At 41.9% G+C, this 18,125-nt stretch overlaps 2 protein-coding genes and 1 long non-coding RNA gene across 4 annotated transcripts; all 3 read right to left on the reverse strand.

Annotated features, from left to right (window-relative positions):
* Positions 1–186: 186 nt before the first annotated feature.
* On the reverse strand, positions 187–12,492 carry LOC124478307 (zinc finger protein 271-like). Of its 2 annotated transcripts, XM_047036556.1 has the most exons (3): positions 12,345–12,492; positions 6,004–6,990; positions 187–3,612 (listed from the first exon to the last, which is right to left on the reverse strand). In XM_047036556.1, the coding sequence occupies exons 2-3, from the start codon at positions 6,718–6,720 to the stop codon at positions 2,542–2,544; spliced, it is 1,788 nt and encodes a 595-aa protein (XP_046892512.1). In that variant the 5' UTR covers positions 6,721–6,990; positions 12,345–12,492; the 3' UTR covers positions 187–2,541. The 2 variants fall into 2 exon arrangements, with proteins under 2 accessions (XP_046892512.1, XP_046892511.1); XM_047036555.1 differs by lacking the exon at positions 6,004–6,990 and having other exon boundaries at positions 187–3,844.
* Positions 12,493–12,764: 272 nt separating this feature from the next.
* LOC124477953 (zinc finger protein 271-like) lies at positions 12,765–16,671 on the reverse strand (the record flags this gene model as incomplete). Its single annotated transcript, XM_047036031.1, has 1 exon — positions 12,765–16,671. A coding segment is annotated over one exon (1,167 nt), but the record flags the coding sequence as incomplete, so codon positions are not given.
* Positions 16,672–16,690: 19 nt separating this feature from the next.
* On the reverse strand, positions 16,691–17,810 carry LOC124478315. The gene is made up of 3 exons (XR_006957223.1): positions 17,654–17,810; positions 17,399–17,423; positions 16,691–16,918 (listed from the first exon to the last, which is right to left on the reverse strand). It is a non-coding gene; the product is annotated as an uncharacterized LOC124478315 (long non-coding RNA).
* Between the last annotated feature and the right edge of the window lie 315 nt (positions 17,811–18,125).

The following is an 18,125-nucleotide window of genomic DNA, read 5'->3' on the forward strand; positions in this document are numbered from 1 at the left end:
TAGTCATCTAAAACTTTAACACTGAACAGTTGCTGTCTCTGCATAAAAATGGTTTCCTTTTTGAGCATCTACAGAAAATCTACAGGGGATTTTAGAAAGTTTATTCTAAATTATTCGACGTCACCTCACTCCCCTGCTTTGTCAGACGTGAACATGTTGTAGCCACCAAATGCTCTTTTTAAATACTTTATTTTACTATCTTGATGTGTGTATAGTACTTAACTCAGTATCATTAATTCATAATTATGTAGAGATGTATGTATTAGTTGCCATTCTGTTTTCATTTTAGATTGTAAAAGCTGTTAATGAGAGGGCTGTGGTCAGTAAGTCATTTAGCTTTCAGTCATCTCACTGATTAACTAGGTTATTTTCAGTTGTTACCCATCTTTAAAAAAATCCTCCTTATTGTACTCCCCATTCTGTTCCATTCAGACCTTTGATACACAACATATGTAATCATACACACACATAATTCAGTACACTTTGCAATATTCTACATAACATGGAGTGAGACTGAAATTTGAGTCTTTAAATATTTTCCTGTAGGTTTTGGCATTATTTTCTGTTGTATGTAAATATGTTTGAACTGTCGAAAGTACAGGATTGCTTTATATTTTTACTGTAAATGTCAAGAGTATTTATTTAGGTAGGAATTATTGTGGTGCTATTTTTTAAAATGGTGAACGATGTTATTTCACGACGAGAGAAATCAAGTATAATGTTAGGTGACTGACAATGTTTGAATTGACTTTAGGCTGCGGATGAGAAAAATGAAAACATTCACATAATTTGTGAAAGTCTATTAGAGATTACAGGTGTATTTTATAACCATAGTTGCCTGGGAAGGGGTTATCCAACTCTAATCCTCTTCCTTGGGCTGTTCCTCAGAGCAGCAGAGTAAAAGGCTGGACTAGAGCATTCTAGTGTCACTGGAATGTAGTTTGTACTTGGTGTACCCACTCAGCTGATTTCTCATATCAGATCACATAAATACACCCTCCTCTTCACAAAGCAGAGTCCTGAGTGTATTTGATGTCACACGCAGCAGCTCTGAGTTTAGTTTGAGTTACGAATCAGAGTTCTTCACAGCTTATTTCCCTTTCCCCAAACTTAAGAGTTGTAACAAAAGTTCAGCTAATGCCCTTTTCTCATTTGAACTGACAAATATACACAGACTGATGCCCCCCAAGACACTCTGATCTCTGAACCATTGATGACAGTTCTGTCAGCACTCTTCAATCCTTATAGGATAACCCTTTCACTAACAAACATATTCCTAATCAAACAGTATTATTAAATACATTATACGTGGACTGTTTTATGGGTAAATAAATACATGTAATTCCCGAGATGAATCGTCCTTGTGTGATTCTAGAAATACCCCGTTTGTTTTCACATATCCTACTGTGTTGTGACAGTCCCCAAATAATCATAGAAATATGCTGGTATGAATTACGCCTACAATATGAATCTTGACCAGACTGTGAAATCTGCAGTAGAGCCTTCCAGAAATTGTATTTGTCACAGCCCCATTCACACCGGGCATGGCATAAAACTACCGTACGGAACATAAACCCCCAAATTGCGAACAATCTACGCAAATGTTGCTATCATTGATCAGTGATTTTATCTGCGAGAAGTGCTATACAAATAAAAAATTCAATCTTCCGCATCCTCATAATCAGTGTTGTATAGATGAGGTAGATTAGACCATCGTTTTCTGCCTTTATCATTCGGTTTTTAAACGACACAACTTCCGACATTACTTATAATTGTGAAATGTTTATTGTAGATTTGTTACCACTTGTTGGAACAAAGATTTCTTCTGATCACATAAAAGTACTGTTGAAATCTACATGTCTCTTTCCTTGGAAAACCACTGCAGAACAATTCCAGTCATGCAACAAACCTGCCGTATCCTACGCCATGTAAACCCGAGTGGGGCAGATTATGGCCAGTGCAAATGCATTCTATTGAAACAAATGGACTACATTTTTTTTGAAAAACTCAGTCACAAATGATTTACCATTACCGTCTGTGATACAACATTTTTCTTGTGATGTCAATTTTAGGACATGCCTCCCACCCTGCACATGTTTAACAAGTCACAAACAAGGAATTTGCTTTGGTGGGCAGGTGCATACAGTATACATTTAAACATCATGAACAACATAAAAATGTAGAAGATGCATGCATTGCAAAATATAATAGAGCTATACAATGTAATATAACATACAATCAGTGCTCCCCTCCTCCGAAGACAGTTGGTGAAAGAGAGGTGCAGAATACAGGCTGTTATGTCCCTCGCCCTGTATGCATGTGTTCTGTCTTGTGTGTTTGTCTAGTGTTACGGCCTGTCCCCCTAGACAAGGTTTGTAACACAGGTTAAACAGTCTTGTATCAATAAAAGTTGGACAAAAAAATTGAATAAATCTTGGGAGGAGCAGTTTAACAGCAGTTGTAGACCGGAAGTTCTTTCAAATGTGGGTCGTACAGAAGTTCTCTCAGGTGGTGACTGCTGGGACAGCTTGGCCCCAGACATCACTGCTTTTTTCTACTGTGGACACGCATGTGACTCTTCAGATGGACCTTTGTTTTACCTGAATAGTCACAGAGGTCACAGCTGTAGGGTTTCTCTCCAGTGTGGATCCTAAGGTGAACTGTGAAATGGCCAGCCTGGCTAAAGGTTTTACCACAGAGGTCACATCTGTAGGGCTTCTCTACAGTGTGGATTCTGCTGTGAATTGACAAACTGCTACCACTGCTAAAGGTTTTACCACAGAGGTCACATCTGTAGGGCTTCTCTCCAGTATGGATTCTGCGGTGAACAGTTAGACTGCTACCACGGCTAAAGGTTTTATCACAGAGGTCACAGCTGTAAGGCTTTTCTCCAGTGTGGACTCTGCGGTGAACTGTGAGACTGCTACCACTGCTAAAAGTTTTATCACAGAGGTCACAGCTGTAGGGCTTCTCTCCAGTGTGGATCATGCGGTGAACAGTGAGATGGTTAGCTCTGCTAAAAGTTTTATCACAGAGGTCACAGCTGTAGGGCTTTGCTCCAGTGTGGATCCTGAGGTGATTTCTCAAAGAGCAAGTCTGGTTAAAGGTTTTACCACAGAGTTCGCAGCTGTAGGGCTTCTCTCCTGTGTGGATCCTAAGGTGATTTCTCAAAGTGGAGGCCTGGCTAAAGGTTTTATCACAGAGGTCACAGCTGTGAGGCTTCTCTCCAGTGTGGATTCTGTGGTGAACTCTGAGACTGCTAGCACAGCTAAAGGTTTTATCACAGAGTTCACAGCTGTAGGGCTTTTCTCCAGTGTGGATTCTGCGGTGATCTGTAAAACTGCTAGCACGGCTAAAGGTTTTATCACAAAGGTCACAGCTGTAGGGCTTCTCTCCAGTGTGGATTCTGAGGTGATTTGTCAAAGTGGAAGCCTGGCTAAAGGTTTTACCACAGAGGTCACAGCTGTAAGGCTTCTCTCCAGTGTGGATCCTGCGGTGATCTGTTAAACTTCCATCACTGCTAAAAGTTTTACCACAGAGGTCACAGCTGTAGGGCTTCTCTCCTGTGTGGATCCTCATGTGCTTCTTGAGGTTTCTGGATGACGAAAGGCTCTTCCCACATGTATCACAGTGATGTGTTTCCATATCTCAGCTTCTCTGCCTGGTCTCTCTGGATCCAGTATCTCGTCTCTGGAAGCTTGTTTCTCTCTGGTTGATCCTCTCTGGTTACTGCTGTTTCTGGTTGAGTCGCTGTAGTCTCTGGTTGAGTCTCTGTAGTCTCTCTGGAGCCTTGAGGCGTCTCCTCTGTCTAGTCTCCGCCAAGTATGATTGGCCAATAGGGGATCTGGAAGAAACAGTTCCAAGTGAATGAGAATTCAGCTTTCACATACAAAATAACTCCTTTGTCTGTCATACGGTCCACTTTGCATGTTGATCATTTGGTGAGAGGTGTATGTTTCCCAGGTTTATTTTTACTGGAGAAACACAACACTGTGATACAAACGTTATCTCTGGCATATACAACTCCTCATAGTAATTTGGTTTTCTTCAAATGAATAATAGCCTATACGATTAATTACGACACAATAAGCATTACATGTACATTTACAATAAATTACTTTGGATTGGAATTGCAAAGTTTGAAATCCAATCATATTAATATACGCTATTGGGTCTCAAACTGTATGTGTCTCGTTTTCTATTTTAAAAGGATAAGTTACAACAGAAAATAAATTACGGAATGTTTATGAGCAATCAGTTTATAACAGCTCCACTGCAGCGATACAGAACACAGCACACTGTCTTTATGCTGCCCACGAGGGCGGTCAAACTAAACTTCACAAAACTGGAGTAGGCTACGTACCTTGAGACTCACAAGAGTGTCTGCATCCAAATAACAAAAATATTATTACATACACTTTTCACAACATACTAACATATCCCCATTAATAAAAGCAAACACTGAATCTAGCTAACAACACAATCGAAGTAAAGCTTCTAAATGAGTAAATGTAAAAACGTAAATGTAAAGCTAGCTAACGCTAGCCAGCACCGAAATGAGTTTAAAACCAAGCACAAAGTAGCAAATCCTGGAAACAACGTCAAAAGCACCGAATATAATATTAGCACCTACCTCCATAGCTGTTAGAACTGCAACAGAGCTTTTAATCTTTAAATACTTAAGTCTCAAAATGTTAAAACGTAAGGAAACTTCAGTTTACTTATCTCCATGATAAACTACATTGATTAGTTGACACGTCTATTGACACGTAAACGTGAATACAAACCAATGACTGTAAAAAGTCAATGTTGAAATGTTTATTGTAGAGATTTGTTACCACTTCCTTACTACAAATATTGAACAAAGTTTTCTTCTGATCCCATAAAAGTAGGCTACTGTTGAAAGCTCGAGATCTTACTTGGTTTTAAGGGGTGTATACCCCTTAGTCTTAGCCCTACCCGTAGCTCAAAAAGAGTATTGGGACACCACTAGCTCTCACGGGAACCCGCTAAACTAAGGGGAAGGGGTAAGGGGGAGTATTGGGATTCGGCCTTCATCTTCCAGTTAGGTAGGAGAAAAGGGTGTAAACTGCTCTGTTATCAGGCTATCATCTGGTAAATAGGACAATAAACCCTATTGTTTCAGAACCATCCAGTCTCTTGACCCTTGACTTGCAGATGTAAATACAGAAAAGTGTGTAAGATCAGTTTGCATTGGACAACTGATCATCAAATTCAAATCAAATTGATTTGTATAGACATTTTTACAAGCAATGTCACAGAGGGCTTGACATACAGCCATAGAACTGCCCCTCAACCAACCTAAACCCTCGAGGAAGACAAGGAACATAAAAAAAGATGAAACCTTGAGGAGCAGTTCAGAATCAGAATTGTGTTTAATCGCCAAGTAAGTGGTCACAAACCAGTCATTTACTTTGGTGGGCAGGTGCAAACAGTAAACATTTAAACACAATGAACAAAATAAAAATTTCGAAAATGTACAACAAAACATAACAAAATACTGGGAGAGCAATACATTGTAATATAACATACAATCAGTGCTACCCTCCTCCAAAGATAGTTGGTGAAAAAGAGATGCAGAACACAGGCTGTTATGTCCCTCACCCTGTTTGCATGTGTGTTCTGTCTTGTGTGTTTGTCTACGGCTTTTCCCCTAGACAAGGTTGTAACACAGGCTTAATAGTCTTACATCAATATAAGATAGACAACAAAATGTTAGGAGGAGCAGTTTAACAGCAGAGGATTTTAGATTGTTTAGTTGTAGGCCGGTAGTTCTTCCAGCTGTGGGTCGTACAGAAGTTCTCTCAAGTGGTGACTGCTGGGACAGCTTGGCCCCAGACATCACTGCTTTGGAGGTTTTCTATTGTGGACACGTAGGTGACTTTTCAGATGGTCCTTTGTTTTACCTGAATAGTCACAGAGTTCACAGCTGTAGGGCTTCTCTCCAGTGTGGATCATGCAGTGATCTCTGAAATTGCCAGCCTGGTTAAAGGTTTTACCACAGAGGTCACAGCTGTAGGGCTTCTCGCCAGTGTGTATTCTGCTGTGAGTTTTCAAATTGGAACCCTGGCTAAAGGTTTGTCCACAGAGATCACAGCTGTAGGGCTTCTCTCCAGTGTGGATTCTGCTGTGAACTGTCAAATTGCTAGCACTGCTAAAGGTTTTACCACAGAGGTCACAGCTGTAGGGCTTCTCTCCAGTGTGGATTCTGCAGTGAACTGTGAAACTGCCACCACAGCTAAAGGTTTTACCACAGACGTAACAGCTGTAGGGCTTCCCTCCAGTGTGTTTCCTGCGATGATATGTGTAACTGCTAGCATGGCTAAAGGTTTTACCACAGAGGTCACAGCTGTAGGGTTTCTCCCCAGTGTGGATTCTGCGATGAGCTGTCAATTCCCCAGTCTGTTTAAAGGTTTTATCACAGAGGTCACAGCTGTAGGGCTTCTCCCCAGTGTGAATTCTGCGGTGAATTGTGAAACTGCTACCACTGCTAAAGGTTTTACCACAGAGGTCACAGCTGTAGGGCTTCTCTCCAGTGTGAATCATGAGGTGACGTGTGAAATGGCCAGACTGGCGAAAGGTTTTACCACAGAAGTCACAGCTGTAGGGCTTCTCTCCAGTATGGATCATCATGTGCCTCTTGAAGTTACTGGATGAGGAAAAGCTCTTCCCGCATGTATCACAGTTATGTGTCTCCATAACTAAGCTCTCTCTTTGTTCTCTGTCTGGTCTCTCTGGATCATGTATCTAGTCTCTGGAAGCTCTTTTCTCTCTGGTTGATCCTCTGTCTGGTTTCTGCTGTTTCTGGTTGAGTCTCTCTGTAGTTGAGTCTCTCTGATTGAATCTCTCTCTGTAGTCTCTCTGGTTGAGGGTCTGTAGTCTCTGGTTGAGTCACTGTAGTCTCTCTGGAGCCTTAAGGTGTCTCTTCTGTCTCCGCTCATGATCAAGTATGATTGGCCAGTAGGGGATCTGGAAGGAACACTTCCAAGTTAAAAACAGGGTAGGCAAGTTTAGCAAAGCTAGCAATTTTAGTTTCTGTTTGACACTATTCAAACCGAAATATCCCATCTCCTCCGTTCAAAGCCACTCCCACAAAACTACAGTAAAGAGTTGAGTGGAGGGGCAGAGTGTGCACAGTAGGGATGGGCGTGGTTAATTGAATACCCGGATATCCTAAAGTAAGTTAGTATTCAAATACTTTTTTCAAATACTTATGAGCCTAGTTTAATTTAAAAATATATTTTTTTGTGAAAACCCGTTGCGTTGTGTTGTGAATTCTAACAGTTGTGACGTTAGAAATTATGAAAATAATCAGGCAATAAAAAGGTAGGCTACTACGTTCTGCTGCGAGCCTCCTTTCATTTCATTTGGCGCTACAAGAAGTTCAGTGTCCTGGCTAAGCAGTAGGCATACCTGCAACCTCAGTTCCTGCGGAGATTCTTTTCTAAGCCGGCCTGCTCGTAAATCGACTCCGTACTCGCCTCTCCCCTGAGCATGTTTATATGCTCATTTTCGTGAATAAAAATGCGTATGGCTAATGCAGTTGTGGCTTATTATAATTTTTTACCAGTAGCCATGTAGAGCTAGCGTAATCGGCTATGTATGTTTGCATTGTGTGGTGGCGCACCATATCCTCCGCATCACAACAAAGCACTGGCACTGAAGTATATCCCGAACGTCGTCAAGGAAAATTGTGAATTATTGCGGTGTTACAGGTTGTACAAATAGGACAGATCGTGAAAAACATTTGGTATATTATCGACCTCCAAAAGTTATTAAAAACCAGGGAAAGGAATGCCAGAGATTGTCAGAGGAAAGGAGGCACTTGTGGTTGGCAAAGCTCAACCAAGATCTACAAGGGAAAAATCTGGACAACATACGGATTTGTTGCACATTTCTTGTCAGGTATTGTGAAATGTTTATTTCAGTGGCTCAAAACAAATTTTCTATTGTAATGATAATATTTGTAATAGTCAATAGTAAAAACTATTACTGCTTTTATTGTTTTTACTGTGCGCTTATTTGACTGTAAAGCTGACATTGACATAATATAATTCATATCAAACTACTGCATGTGTATGGGTTCGGCGAGAAAACCAGGTAGTAAACAATGTCTGGATATCCAACTGAAGGCAGAATCACCGGGTCGTCACGGATCCAAGTAGAGGGAGCTAACTTGTAGGGATCTGCACCGCCGATAAATCCTAATTTCTCAAAATATCGACCCTTTTCTTGTGGTCCAAGTCCTTCCCTATATGCCTTTGGATCTTGGACTTGTTTTGATGACAATTTTGGTCGTTTAGACATGGCTACAGTTGTACCAAAGAGTATAGAATATACGTTATTTGGTTGTACTCCGTTCAGTTGTTCACACCGAGTGCCTCCAATATGGCCGCGCATCCGGGTTACCACCCAGAACGTGGCGTCGGTGAAAACCCTCTAGGATTCAGGTTCCAAGTTAATATGCAATAGGCTATTTTTCCATGCGTCTTTCGTTTTTATCGAGGATAGCCCACCCAATGTTTTAATTTCGTCCAATGTATTTTTTTAAAAACTTTTTATTTCACATAATAATAAGCGTAATTATAAAAGGCTAAGCGTTATTCCGCAATTTAAGAGCCTATGTCTAAAAACGCAGCGTTTTTTCAAGTTCATTGTCTTTTCATCATGTTAATAAATTGATCTTTCATTTGTTTTCTTTATTTGACCCTTATGTAATATAATAGTTTAACAGTCACAACTATTGCCAGAATGTGTGGTGGCTCATGTGTTTACATTTGCTTTGCGTCATGTCAGGCTAATTATATAACAGAACCGCATTAAGAAAAATAGATTATCCGGATATTCAAAAATAATTTCGGATACAATTCGAATAGTGAAATCAGTTCAAATCCCCATCCCTAGTGCACAGACAGGTAGAGAGACAGGTATCCGTCCAATCACTAGTCAGTGTACCCCTTGATGATTGGTCGTGCTTATTACAGTATTACGACGCCCACAGATGTCGGAATGGTTTCATATTACGGTCAAACCTTTAGATATATTGGTTGCTATCAAGACATGGTTAGTTTCGTCAAATATGACAAAAACTGCTTCTCAACAACATGGCCTACCCTGCCTTTAATTACTACACAATAAGCATAAGCCTACATATAAATTAACAATAAAATTACTTTGAATAGGAATTACAAAATTTTTAATCCAATAATATTAATATATCTATTGCATGTGTCTCATTTTCTACATAAAAGCGGATAGTTACAAGATAGAGAAGAAATCACGGAATGTTTATGAGCACTCAATTTATAATAGCTCCACTGCAGCAATAAAGAACACAGTACACTATCAGAGAATATCTAATAAAGAGAGAACTCCCGCTCTCGGGAAACTTCCGGGTTCTGAACTGGTTGCAGTTCCACTCAAGTTCCATATGAGGGCGCTAACGGGCGAGTGCAGAATGAATGGAGGTCTATGGACCTGTACCCCTCAAAATCCACTTTTCTCAGGATATAATTTTTTGTCTAGTAATTTGAATTCTGAAATCGAAAGGGAAGGCAAAACAAATACACACCACTGGGTGTTAGAAGTCGCCTTTCTGCTCTAAAAAGCCTTTGAAAATGGCATTGACGTCACACACATCGTTCGTCCAGAGCTACTGCTTGACGACAAGCTCTGGTTACTTCCACTTTACTCTCGAGGCATCGACAACACAGCTGACAGGTTAGGCTCTCCCTGTCAATACACATGCTAGAAAGAGTTTTGGCTTGCTAATGTTGTTGCTAATGTTGCTAATGCTCTGACATTCTGGTTCTGCTGCGGATGCCATCAAGCGGGATCTCTAGTCGTAGTCAGAGCCATAGAAAAAGAGAGTTGCGACACGCTTTGATCTCGCCGACACGTGATCACGTGGTTCATGTAGCTCGCTGTAGTTCCAAAAAGCCCCACTGCTGTCAACTTTTTTGAATGGTTTTCAATTGAGCTGGCCAACGGAAGTCGCTTTTTTAGGCAAATGACAAATGAAACAGGCTCGGTTGAAGAAATCTGATATTCTGGCTATCTTCAGCTGACTCGTATCTACATAAGGCAGTCCTCCCTGACGTTTTTGGTGTAAAATAGAGTGAACTACAACATTGTGAACACTCACTGCCAGTGAAACGCAGGAAAAAAGCTAGAGCTTTTTTGTCACGTGGTTCCGGTAGCTCGCTGTGGTAAAAAAAAACAACAACACTGCTGTCAACGTGTGTGAATGGTTTTCGGCGGGACAGACAGCAGCACCATCTCGATTCACGGATATTTTCGGTATATTAACACAATGTCAATTGGTTACTGGTGTGTTGTATCATGTATGTATGCTACTTTATTAACATGTATGTATAACATTAACTTAAAATACATAACGCAATATTGTGAAGCAGAGCTAGAAATGGCTATGCTAGCAGTAGCCTATATTGTTCCACTTAACGTTTAACCTTCGACTGTTTTTTTTCTTCTTCATCAGCCCACTTACAATTTACCACATTAACAACACTTATGTTTGTAGTACTTGATGCAAGTTGAATCTAACCATGATCACCAGCAACTGTTCATTAGAAAAAAATAGAACAGAATTTACAAGGCAACCAACTGCAATTCAATAAAACATTTTATTGTACAATATGTCCAGTGTTCTTCCACTCCTTTTGTTTGTAGTGAGCAGGTGATCTAAATGTCTGCTTTTCACAACCCCTAGACCGCAGCAGTAGTAGATGCATCTAGTTGAGCTAACTAGCTAGCTATTGAGTGGACCTGAAATTCCTGCCGAGCGTTGCTAGACAATATGGGACCCAAGGCTTTAATCTGCAATTCATTGTTGCTAGCTTAATCAGATGTACTATAGGCTAATAAGAGCAGATTCTGTATGCCAAAGAACACCAATAACTAGAACTAATTTGACAGACTATAAACCAACGATCTTCTGGTTATGATACACGCGCTCTCTAGCTAGCTACAGTAAAAGTGTTGCTTAGCTCTAGATACTAGACCCATAGTCTAGCGCAAACTGCATTTAGAATCTAACAAGCTATAATCTTACGATACATTTTCTCTACAGCTGGCTATATGAAATACTACTAATAACAATTGATATGTGGTGGTGGAAATATGAAAAAATGCAGGATTTTCATCAATTTACCAGCTCACTTGCTTCGGACCCCATAATCTGCCATTCATTGTTGCTAGCTCTATAGGCAAGTAAGAGAAGACAAACTTTGTACGCCAACGAACACCAATAACTAGAACTAATTTGACAGACTATAAACCAACGGACTTCTGGTTCTGATACAAATGCTCTTTAGTTAACTACAGTAAAAGTGTTGCTTAGTTGTACGTAAGATACTAGACTTACAGTCTAACTCTAACTGCATTTAGAATCTAACAAGCTATTATCTTACGAAAATGTTTATCTTAAGTTGGCCATATGAAATACTACTCATAACAAATGATATGTGGTGGTTGAAATATGAAAAAATTCATGATTTTCATCAATTTACCAGCTAACTTACTTCGGAGACACTGAAAATGAATGGGGTTCAACGGTGGAAAATACAATGTTTGGAACTATAGGTCGCGTGGGACACGCTTTACTTCCGCATTCCTCGATGACAATGGGAGTCTATGGAAGTGTCGCAACTCTCTTTTTCTATGGCTCTGGTCGTAGTCAGTCCTTCACTAACCAATCAACATTCGTTAGCAGAATGCTAGCGTGTTATGGGCAACAACGACTTACCCTGTAAGAAATCGAAAGGACATAAGTACTCGTTCATTCAACTTTTGACCTGTAATCCATGTTGAACTTGCAAAAACAATAATCAAATCTGAGATTTATCAACAACAATCAGGCGAAAGAGGCAAATTTAGCCGTTTAGCTCCATAGACTCCCATTCAACATGCACTCGACCGCGATCACTCCCAGTGGAACTCTGTGGAACTGCAACAAAATTCGGTACAATGTGGATTAATAGGGAGTGGGCAGGCTCTCCTTAAACAGGCTCTGACACTATCTTTATGCTGCCCACGACGGCGGTCACTAATGTTCACAAAACATGAGTAGGCCTACGTACCTTGAGACTCACAAGACTCTGCGTCTAAATAACTTAACATAATATTATATACCCTTTTTACAACGTACGATAATAACATACACCCAAGACAAACACTGAATCTAGCAATATAAGTAAAGCTAGCTCTAGCTAGCTAGCTAACACCGAAATGAGTTTAAAACCAAGCACAAAGTCGTAAATCCTGGATACAACGTCAAAAGCAACGCATATAATGCTAGCACTTACCTTCATAGCTAGTTGTTAAAACTGCAACAGAGCTTTGATCTTTAAATACATTAGGTCTCACAATAAAGTTTGAAACGTAGGGAAACTTCACTTCACGTATAACAAACTACATTGATTTAGAGCCCACGTAACCGTGGATACAAACCAATGACTGTAAAAAGTCAATGATACAAACACGAGATGCAGTTGCACATTTGAAACACCTGGTGGCACAAGCACGGTAAATACGCTACAATGTTAGGCATGCATCATCATATTTTCAGTAATTTTCGTATTAAATCGTACACTTGAACTGTTTAGACCATACTGAAAGGCTTTTCTAATTATATGATTGTATGTGTGATTATTTAAAGAAAATTCTCCTTTATCAAGAAGATTTCAAACAGCAATTGTTACAATGATCTTCTCCGTCCGTACAACTTCATTTTCAACGACTTTTATTACAAGATAGAGGAAAACTTACAGCATATGAAACATAATTTTGTCCACAATCAAATTTGCCAAACAAACAATAGATATTTAGCTTAAAAGGTTTTGCAGAAATCTGAAAAAATACAAGGCTTTATAGTAGCTCACTGATCGTATAATTTTGTCCGAAACTCACGTTACTCATTCAAACAAATGCTTCGAAACTAAAAAGTTCAGACTTTTAATTGATCAAATGGACAATATATTCATGCAACAAACCTACCGTAGCCTACTCCATCCAAACCCGGCAGAGTGCGGAAGATTATGGCCGGTGCGGATTGCATTCCTTTTAAACAAATTACCTAAACATTTTATGTAAAAAAAAACTCATATTGTGATACATACTAGCCTACCATTACCGCCCGTGCTACAAAATTGTACCGTGATGACGTACATTTCAGGACATACAGATCCTAGCACATTCTGCGCCCAGGGCGAGTTTCTCACTTGCCCCCCCTCACAGCTCTCATATTTACAATAATTACAGACGATACAATACAATACAAACAGACAATACAATAAGGTTATGTGGTGTAGATCAGGTCATGCAAATCAGTGTGGAGTCATGTATAGTTTTATGACAGCTGGGACAAATGACCTCGAATTGCCCACTACAGAGGTTGCTGGACTGTCCAGCCAGGACATGGTGGAGGGGATGATTGACATTGCCCATGATGGCCAAGAGCTTGCCCCGCATCCGTATCTCCACCACAGTCCCCAGTGAGTCCAGGCTCTGCCCCACCACTGAGCCTGCCTTCCTGACCAGCTTGCCCAGCCGCCCAGTGTCCCTCTTGGACATATTGCCTCCCCTACATAGAAGAGCACGCTCGCCATTACTAACTGATAAAACATGAGCAGCATCTCCTTGCAGACCTCAAAGGACCTGAGTTTCCTCAGGGAGAACAACCTGCTTTGTCCCTTTTTGTGTAGTGCACCTGCGTTAGCCGACCAGTTCAGCATGTCGTCCAGAGGCACCCCCAGGAACTTGTAGGTCTGCACCCCCGCGATGTCCTTGCCCTGGATGTAGGCTGCAGATGTGGCTTAGTCCTACGGTAGTCAATGACCAACTCCTTGGTCTTGCTGGTGTTAAAAAGAAGACCGTTCCTCTCGCTCCAGTCGCCGAAGGCTCTCGTCAGGTCCCTGTACTCTCCCCCCTCCTGCTCCTTCCTCACACACGCCACTATAGCCGTGTCGAATGAATGAGTCCTGTCAAGTCCAGAAATAGTCGTAGGTGAAGTCTGACGTGTAGAGGGTGAACAGGAACGGAGCCAGCACAGTCCCCTGCGGAGCCCCAGTGCTGCTCAAAACAATGTCAGAGGCACAACTCCCCAGTCTGACAAACTGCGGACGTCCTGTCAGGTCATCCGTAATCCAGGATGTGAAGAAGGGATCCTTCCCCATCCTTTCGAGCTTCTCTCTGAGTAAGAGAGGCTGGATGGTGTTGAAGGCCCTCGAAAAATCGAAGAACATAATCCTCACCTGACTTCCCGGCTCGTACAGGTAGGAGTAGGCCCGGTGGAGCAGGGAAAGGACAGCGTCATCCACCCCTAAACTCTCCCAGTACCCAAACTGCAGGGGGTCAAGTGCATGTTCGGTCAGAGGTCTCAGGTGGCGCAGAAACAGCCGCTCCAGTGTTTTCATGATGTGTGATGTGAGGGCCACCGGTCTGTAGTCGTTGAGCACGGCCTGGCGCCCAGTCTTGGGTACCGGCACGAGACAGTATGTTTTCCACAGAACTGGGACCCTCCCTGACTGTAGGCTCAGGTTGAAGAGCTCTTGAAGGAGCTCATCCAGTTGGTCGGCACAGACTTTCAGCACCCTTGGGCACACTTCATCCGGTCCGGCCACCTTTCCCGCGTTCAGTTTTTTCAGCTCCAGCTTTACCTTGTCAGCTGTGAGGCACAGGGGAGGCTTGGTGGGGGAGGGGGCTCAGCCATGAAGTTAGGGCTGTAGCTGTGGAGGGAGCTGGTGAAGGGGGACAGGCTGCTGCTGGAGGAGAGACGGACTGCTCTTCTGCTTGTAGCCCGTGATGGTCTTCATTCCCCCCCACACCTCTCTGGTGTTGTTGAGCTGCAGCTTCCTTTCCACCTTCTTTATATATTCCTCCTTGGCCTGCTTCAGGCTCCTCTTCAGCTCCCGTTGTACGAGCCTGCGCTTCCCCTGTCACCCTCTCTGTAGGCTGCCTTTTTCTGCATTGGACGAGTCACAAGTGATCATCAAATTCAAATCTAATTTATTTGAACAGCCCTTTTTACAAGCAATGTCACAGAGGGGCTTCACGTACGCCCATAGAACTACCCCTCAACCAACCTAAACCTTCAAGGAAGACAAAGACAATTTTAGAAAAGAGTAGAAGAAACCTTGGGAGGAGCAGTTTAGTGCTCCCCTCCTCCAAAGACAGTTGGTAAAAGAGAACACAGGCTGTAACGTCCCTCGCTCTGTTTGCATGTGTGTTCCGTCTTGTGTGTTTGTCTAGTGTTACAGGCTTTCCCCCTAGACAAGGTTTGTAACACAGGCTAAACAGTCTTACGTCAATAAAAGTTAGACAACAAAATGGAAGAAACCATAGGAGGAGCAGTCTAACAGCAGAGGATTTTAGATTTTTATGTTGTAGGCCGGTAGTTCTTCCAGCTGTGGGTCATACAGAAGTTTTTTTCAGGTGGCGACTGCTGGGACAGCTTGGTCCCACACATCACTGCTTTGGGGTTTTTCTACTGTGGACACGTAGGTGACTCTTCAGATGGCCATTTGTTTTACCAGAATAGTCACAGAGGTCACAGCTGTAGGGCTTCTCTCCAGTGTGAATCCTGCTGTGAACTGTGTAACTGCTAACATGGCGAAAGGTTTTACCACAGATGTCACATTTGTAGGGCTTCTCTCCAGTGTGGATCCTGTGGTGAACTGTGTAACTGCTAACACTGCGAAAGGTTTTACCACAGATGTCACAGTTGTAGGGCTTCTCTCCAGTGTGGGTCCGGTGGTGAACCGTTAAACTTCCATCCCTGCTAAAGGTTTTACCACAGAGGTCACATCTGTAGGGTTTCTCTCCAGTGTGGATCCTGCGGTGTTCTGTGAAATTGCTAGCATTGCTAAAGGTTTGATCACAGAGGTCACAGCTGTAGGGCTTCTCTCCAGTGTGAATCCGTTGGTGAACTGTTAAACTTCCATACCTGTTAAAGGTTTTACCGCAGAGGTCACAGCTGTAGGGCTTCTCTCCAGTGTGGATTCTGCTGTGATATATGTAATTGCTAACCTGGCTAAAGGTTTTACCACAGACGTCACAGATGTAGGGCTTCTCTCCAGTGTGGATCCTGCAGTGATTTCTCAAACTGCTAGCATGGTTAAAGGTTTTACCACAGATGTCACAGGTGTATGGCTTCTCTACAGTGTGGATCCTGCAGTGAGTTCTCAAACTGCTACCATGGTTAAAGGTTTTATCACAGATGTCACAGGTGTATGGCTTCTTTACAGTGTGGATTCTGCTGTGAATTCTGAAATGGTTAGCTGTGCTAAAGGTTTTATCACAGAGGTCACAGCTGTAAGGCTTGTCTCCAGTGTGGATTTTTTGGTGACTAATGCAATGGCTAGCCTGGCTAAAGGTTTTACCACAGAGGTCACAGCTGTAGGGTTTCTCTCCAGTGTGGATCCTGTTGTGAACTGTGACACTGCTAGCATGGCTAAAGGTTTTACCACATAGGTCACAGCTGTAGGGCTTCTCTCCAGAGTGGATCCTGCAGTGAACTCTGAAAGCGCCAACACTGCTAAAGGTTTTACCACAGACATCACAGCTGTAGGGCTTCTCTCCAGTGTGGATCCTCATGTGCATCTTGAGGATCCTGGATGAGGAAAGGCTCTTTCCACATGTATCACAGTGATGTGTCTCCATAACTCAGCTCTCTCTTTGTTCTCTGTCTGTTCTCTCTGGATCCTGGATCTAGTCTCTGGAAGCTTTTTTTATGTAGTTGATCCTCTGTCTCGTTACTGCTGTTTTTGGTTGAGTCCCTTTCTGTAGTCTCTCTGGTTGAGTCTCTGTAGTCTCTCTGGAGCCTTAAGGTGTCTTCTCTGTCTAGCCTCCACCCATCAAGTATGATTGGCCAGTAGGGGATCTGGAAGAAACAGTTCCAAGTTAATGACAACTCAGCTTTCACATGTAAAATAATTATTTTATATAAATAATGTGTCTGTCATAATATCCACTTTGCATATGTAATGTTGATCATTTGGTGAGAGGTGTATGTTCCTCAGGTTTATGTTTAGTGGAGAAACACATCACTGTGATAACAACGTAATCTCTGGAGGATTGCCTGTTCAATCCCGGCTGTGCCATATGACGTTGTGTTCTTGGGCAAGGCACTTCACCCTACTTGCCTCGGGGGGAATGTCCCTGTACCTACTGTAAGTCGCTAAGAGCGTTTGACTAAATGTAAATGTAGCCAAAACATAGAAAATAAATCATTGAGTTTATGAGCACTGTTTATGAGCACAATTTATATTGGCTCGACTGCAGCAATACAGAACACAGCACACTATCTCGATGCTGCCGACAAGGGCGGTCAAATGAAAGTTTACAAATCTGGAGTACGTACCTTGAGACTCCACGACTGTCTGCATCTAAATAACATGAAATAATATTACATTCACTTTTCACAACGTACTAACATATCCCTATTAATGAAGAAAAACACTGAATATAGCTAACAACACAATCGAAGTAAAGCTAGGCACTACTAGTAGCTAGCTAAAACTGTGTAGTAGTAGCTACTAGATAGCATCGAAACCTAGCACAAAGTAGCAAATCCTAGATACACGTCAAAAGCAACGCATATAATGCTAGCACTTACCTTCATAGCGGATAGAACTGCAACAGAGCTTTAATCTTTAAATGCATTAGGTCTCAAAATGTTAAAACGTAAGGACACTAAGTTTAGGTATCTTCATGATAAACTACATTGATTCAGAGCTCACGTAACCGTGGATACAAACCAATGACTGCAAAAAGTCAATGATACAAACACTCAATATGCAGTTGCACATTTGAAACACCAGGTGGGACCAGCACGGTAAAAAGGCTACCACGATAGTATTCTTCTCACAGATCACTGTTCATACACAATATCAATAGCTCTATGAATCAGTTTAGATTTCATACTGGTTGAAGGGGTTTTCTTGCGGGTCAAGATGGTAGCCTTGGTAACCACATTTGAGAAAAAGTTGACCAAAATGTGTTCCTTACTGGTTATGTATTTTATGTGGTGGATGGGTTGCTAAAATGATTACTGGTCATTCAGTTGGTGTTTGGGAACCCATAGCCTG

Source organism: Hypomesus transpacificus, chromosome 15 (assembly GCF_021917145.1).
Source record: "Hypomesus transpacificus isolate Combined female chromosome 15, fHypTra1, whole genome shotgun sequence".
NCBI classification, from domain to species: domain Eukaryota; kingdom Metazoa; phylum Chordata; class Actinopteri; order Osmeriformes; family Osmeridae; genus Hypomesus; species Hypomesus transpacificus.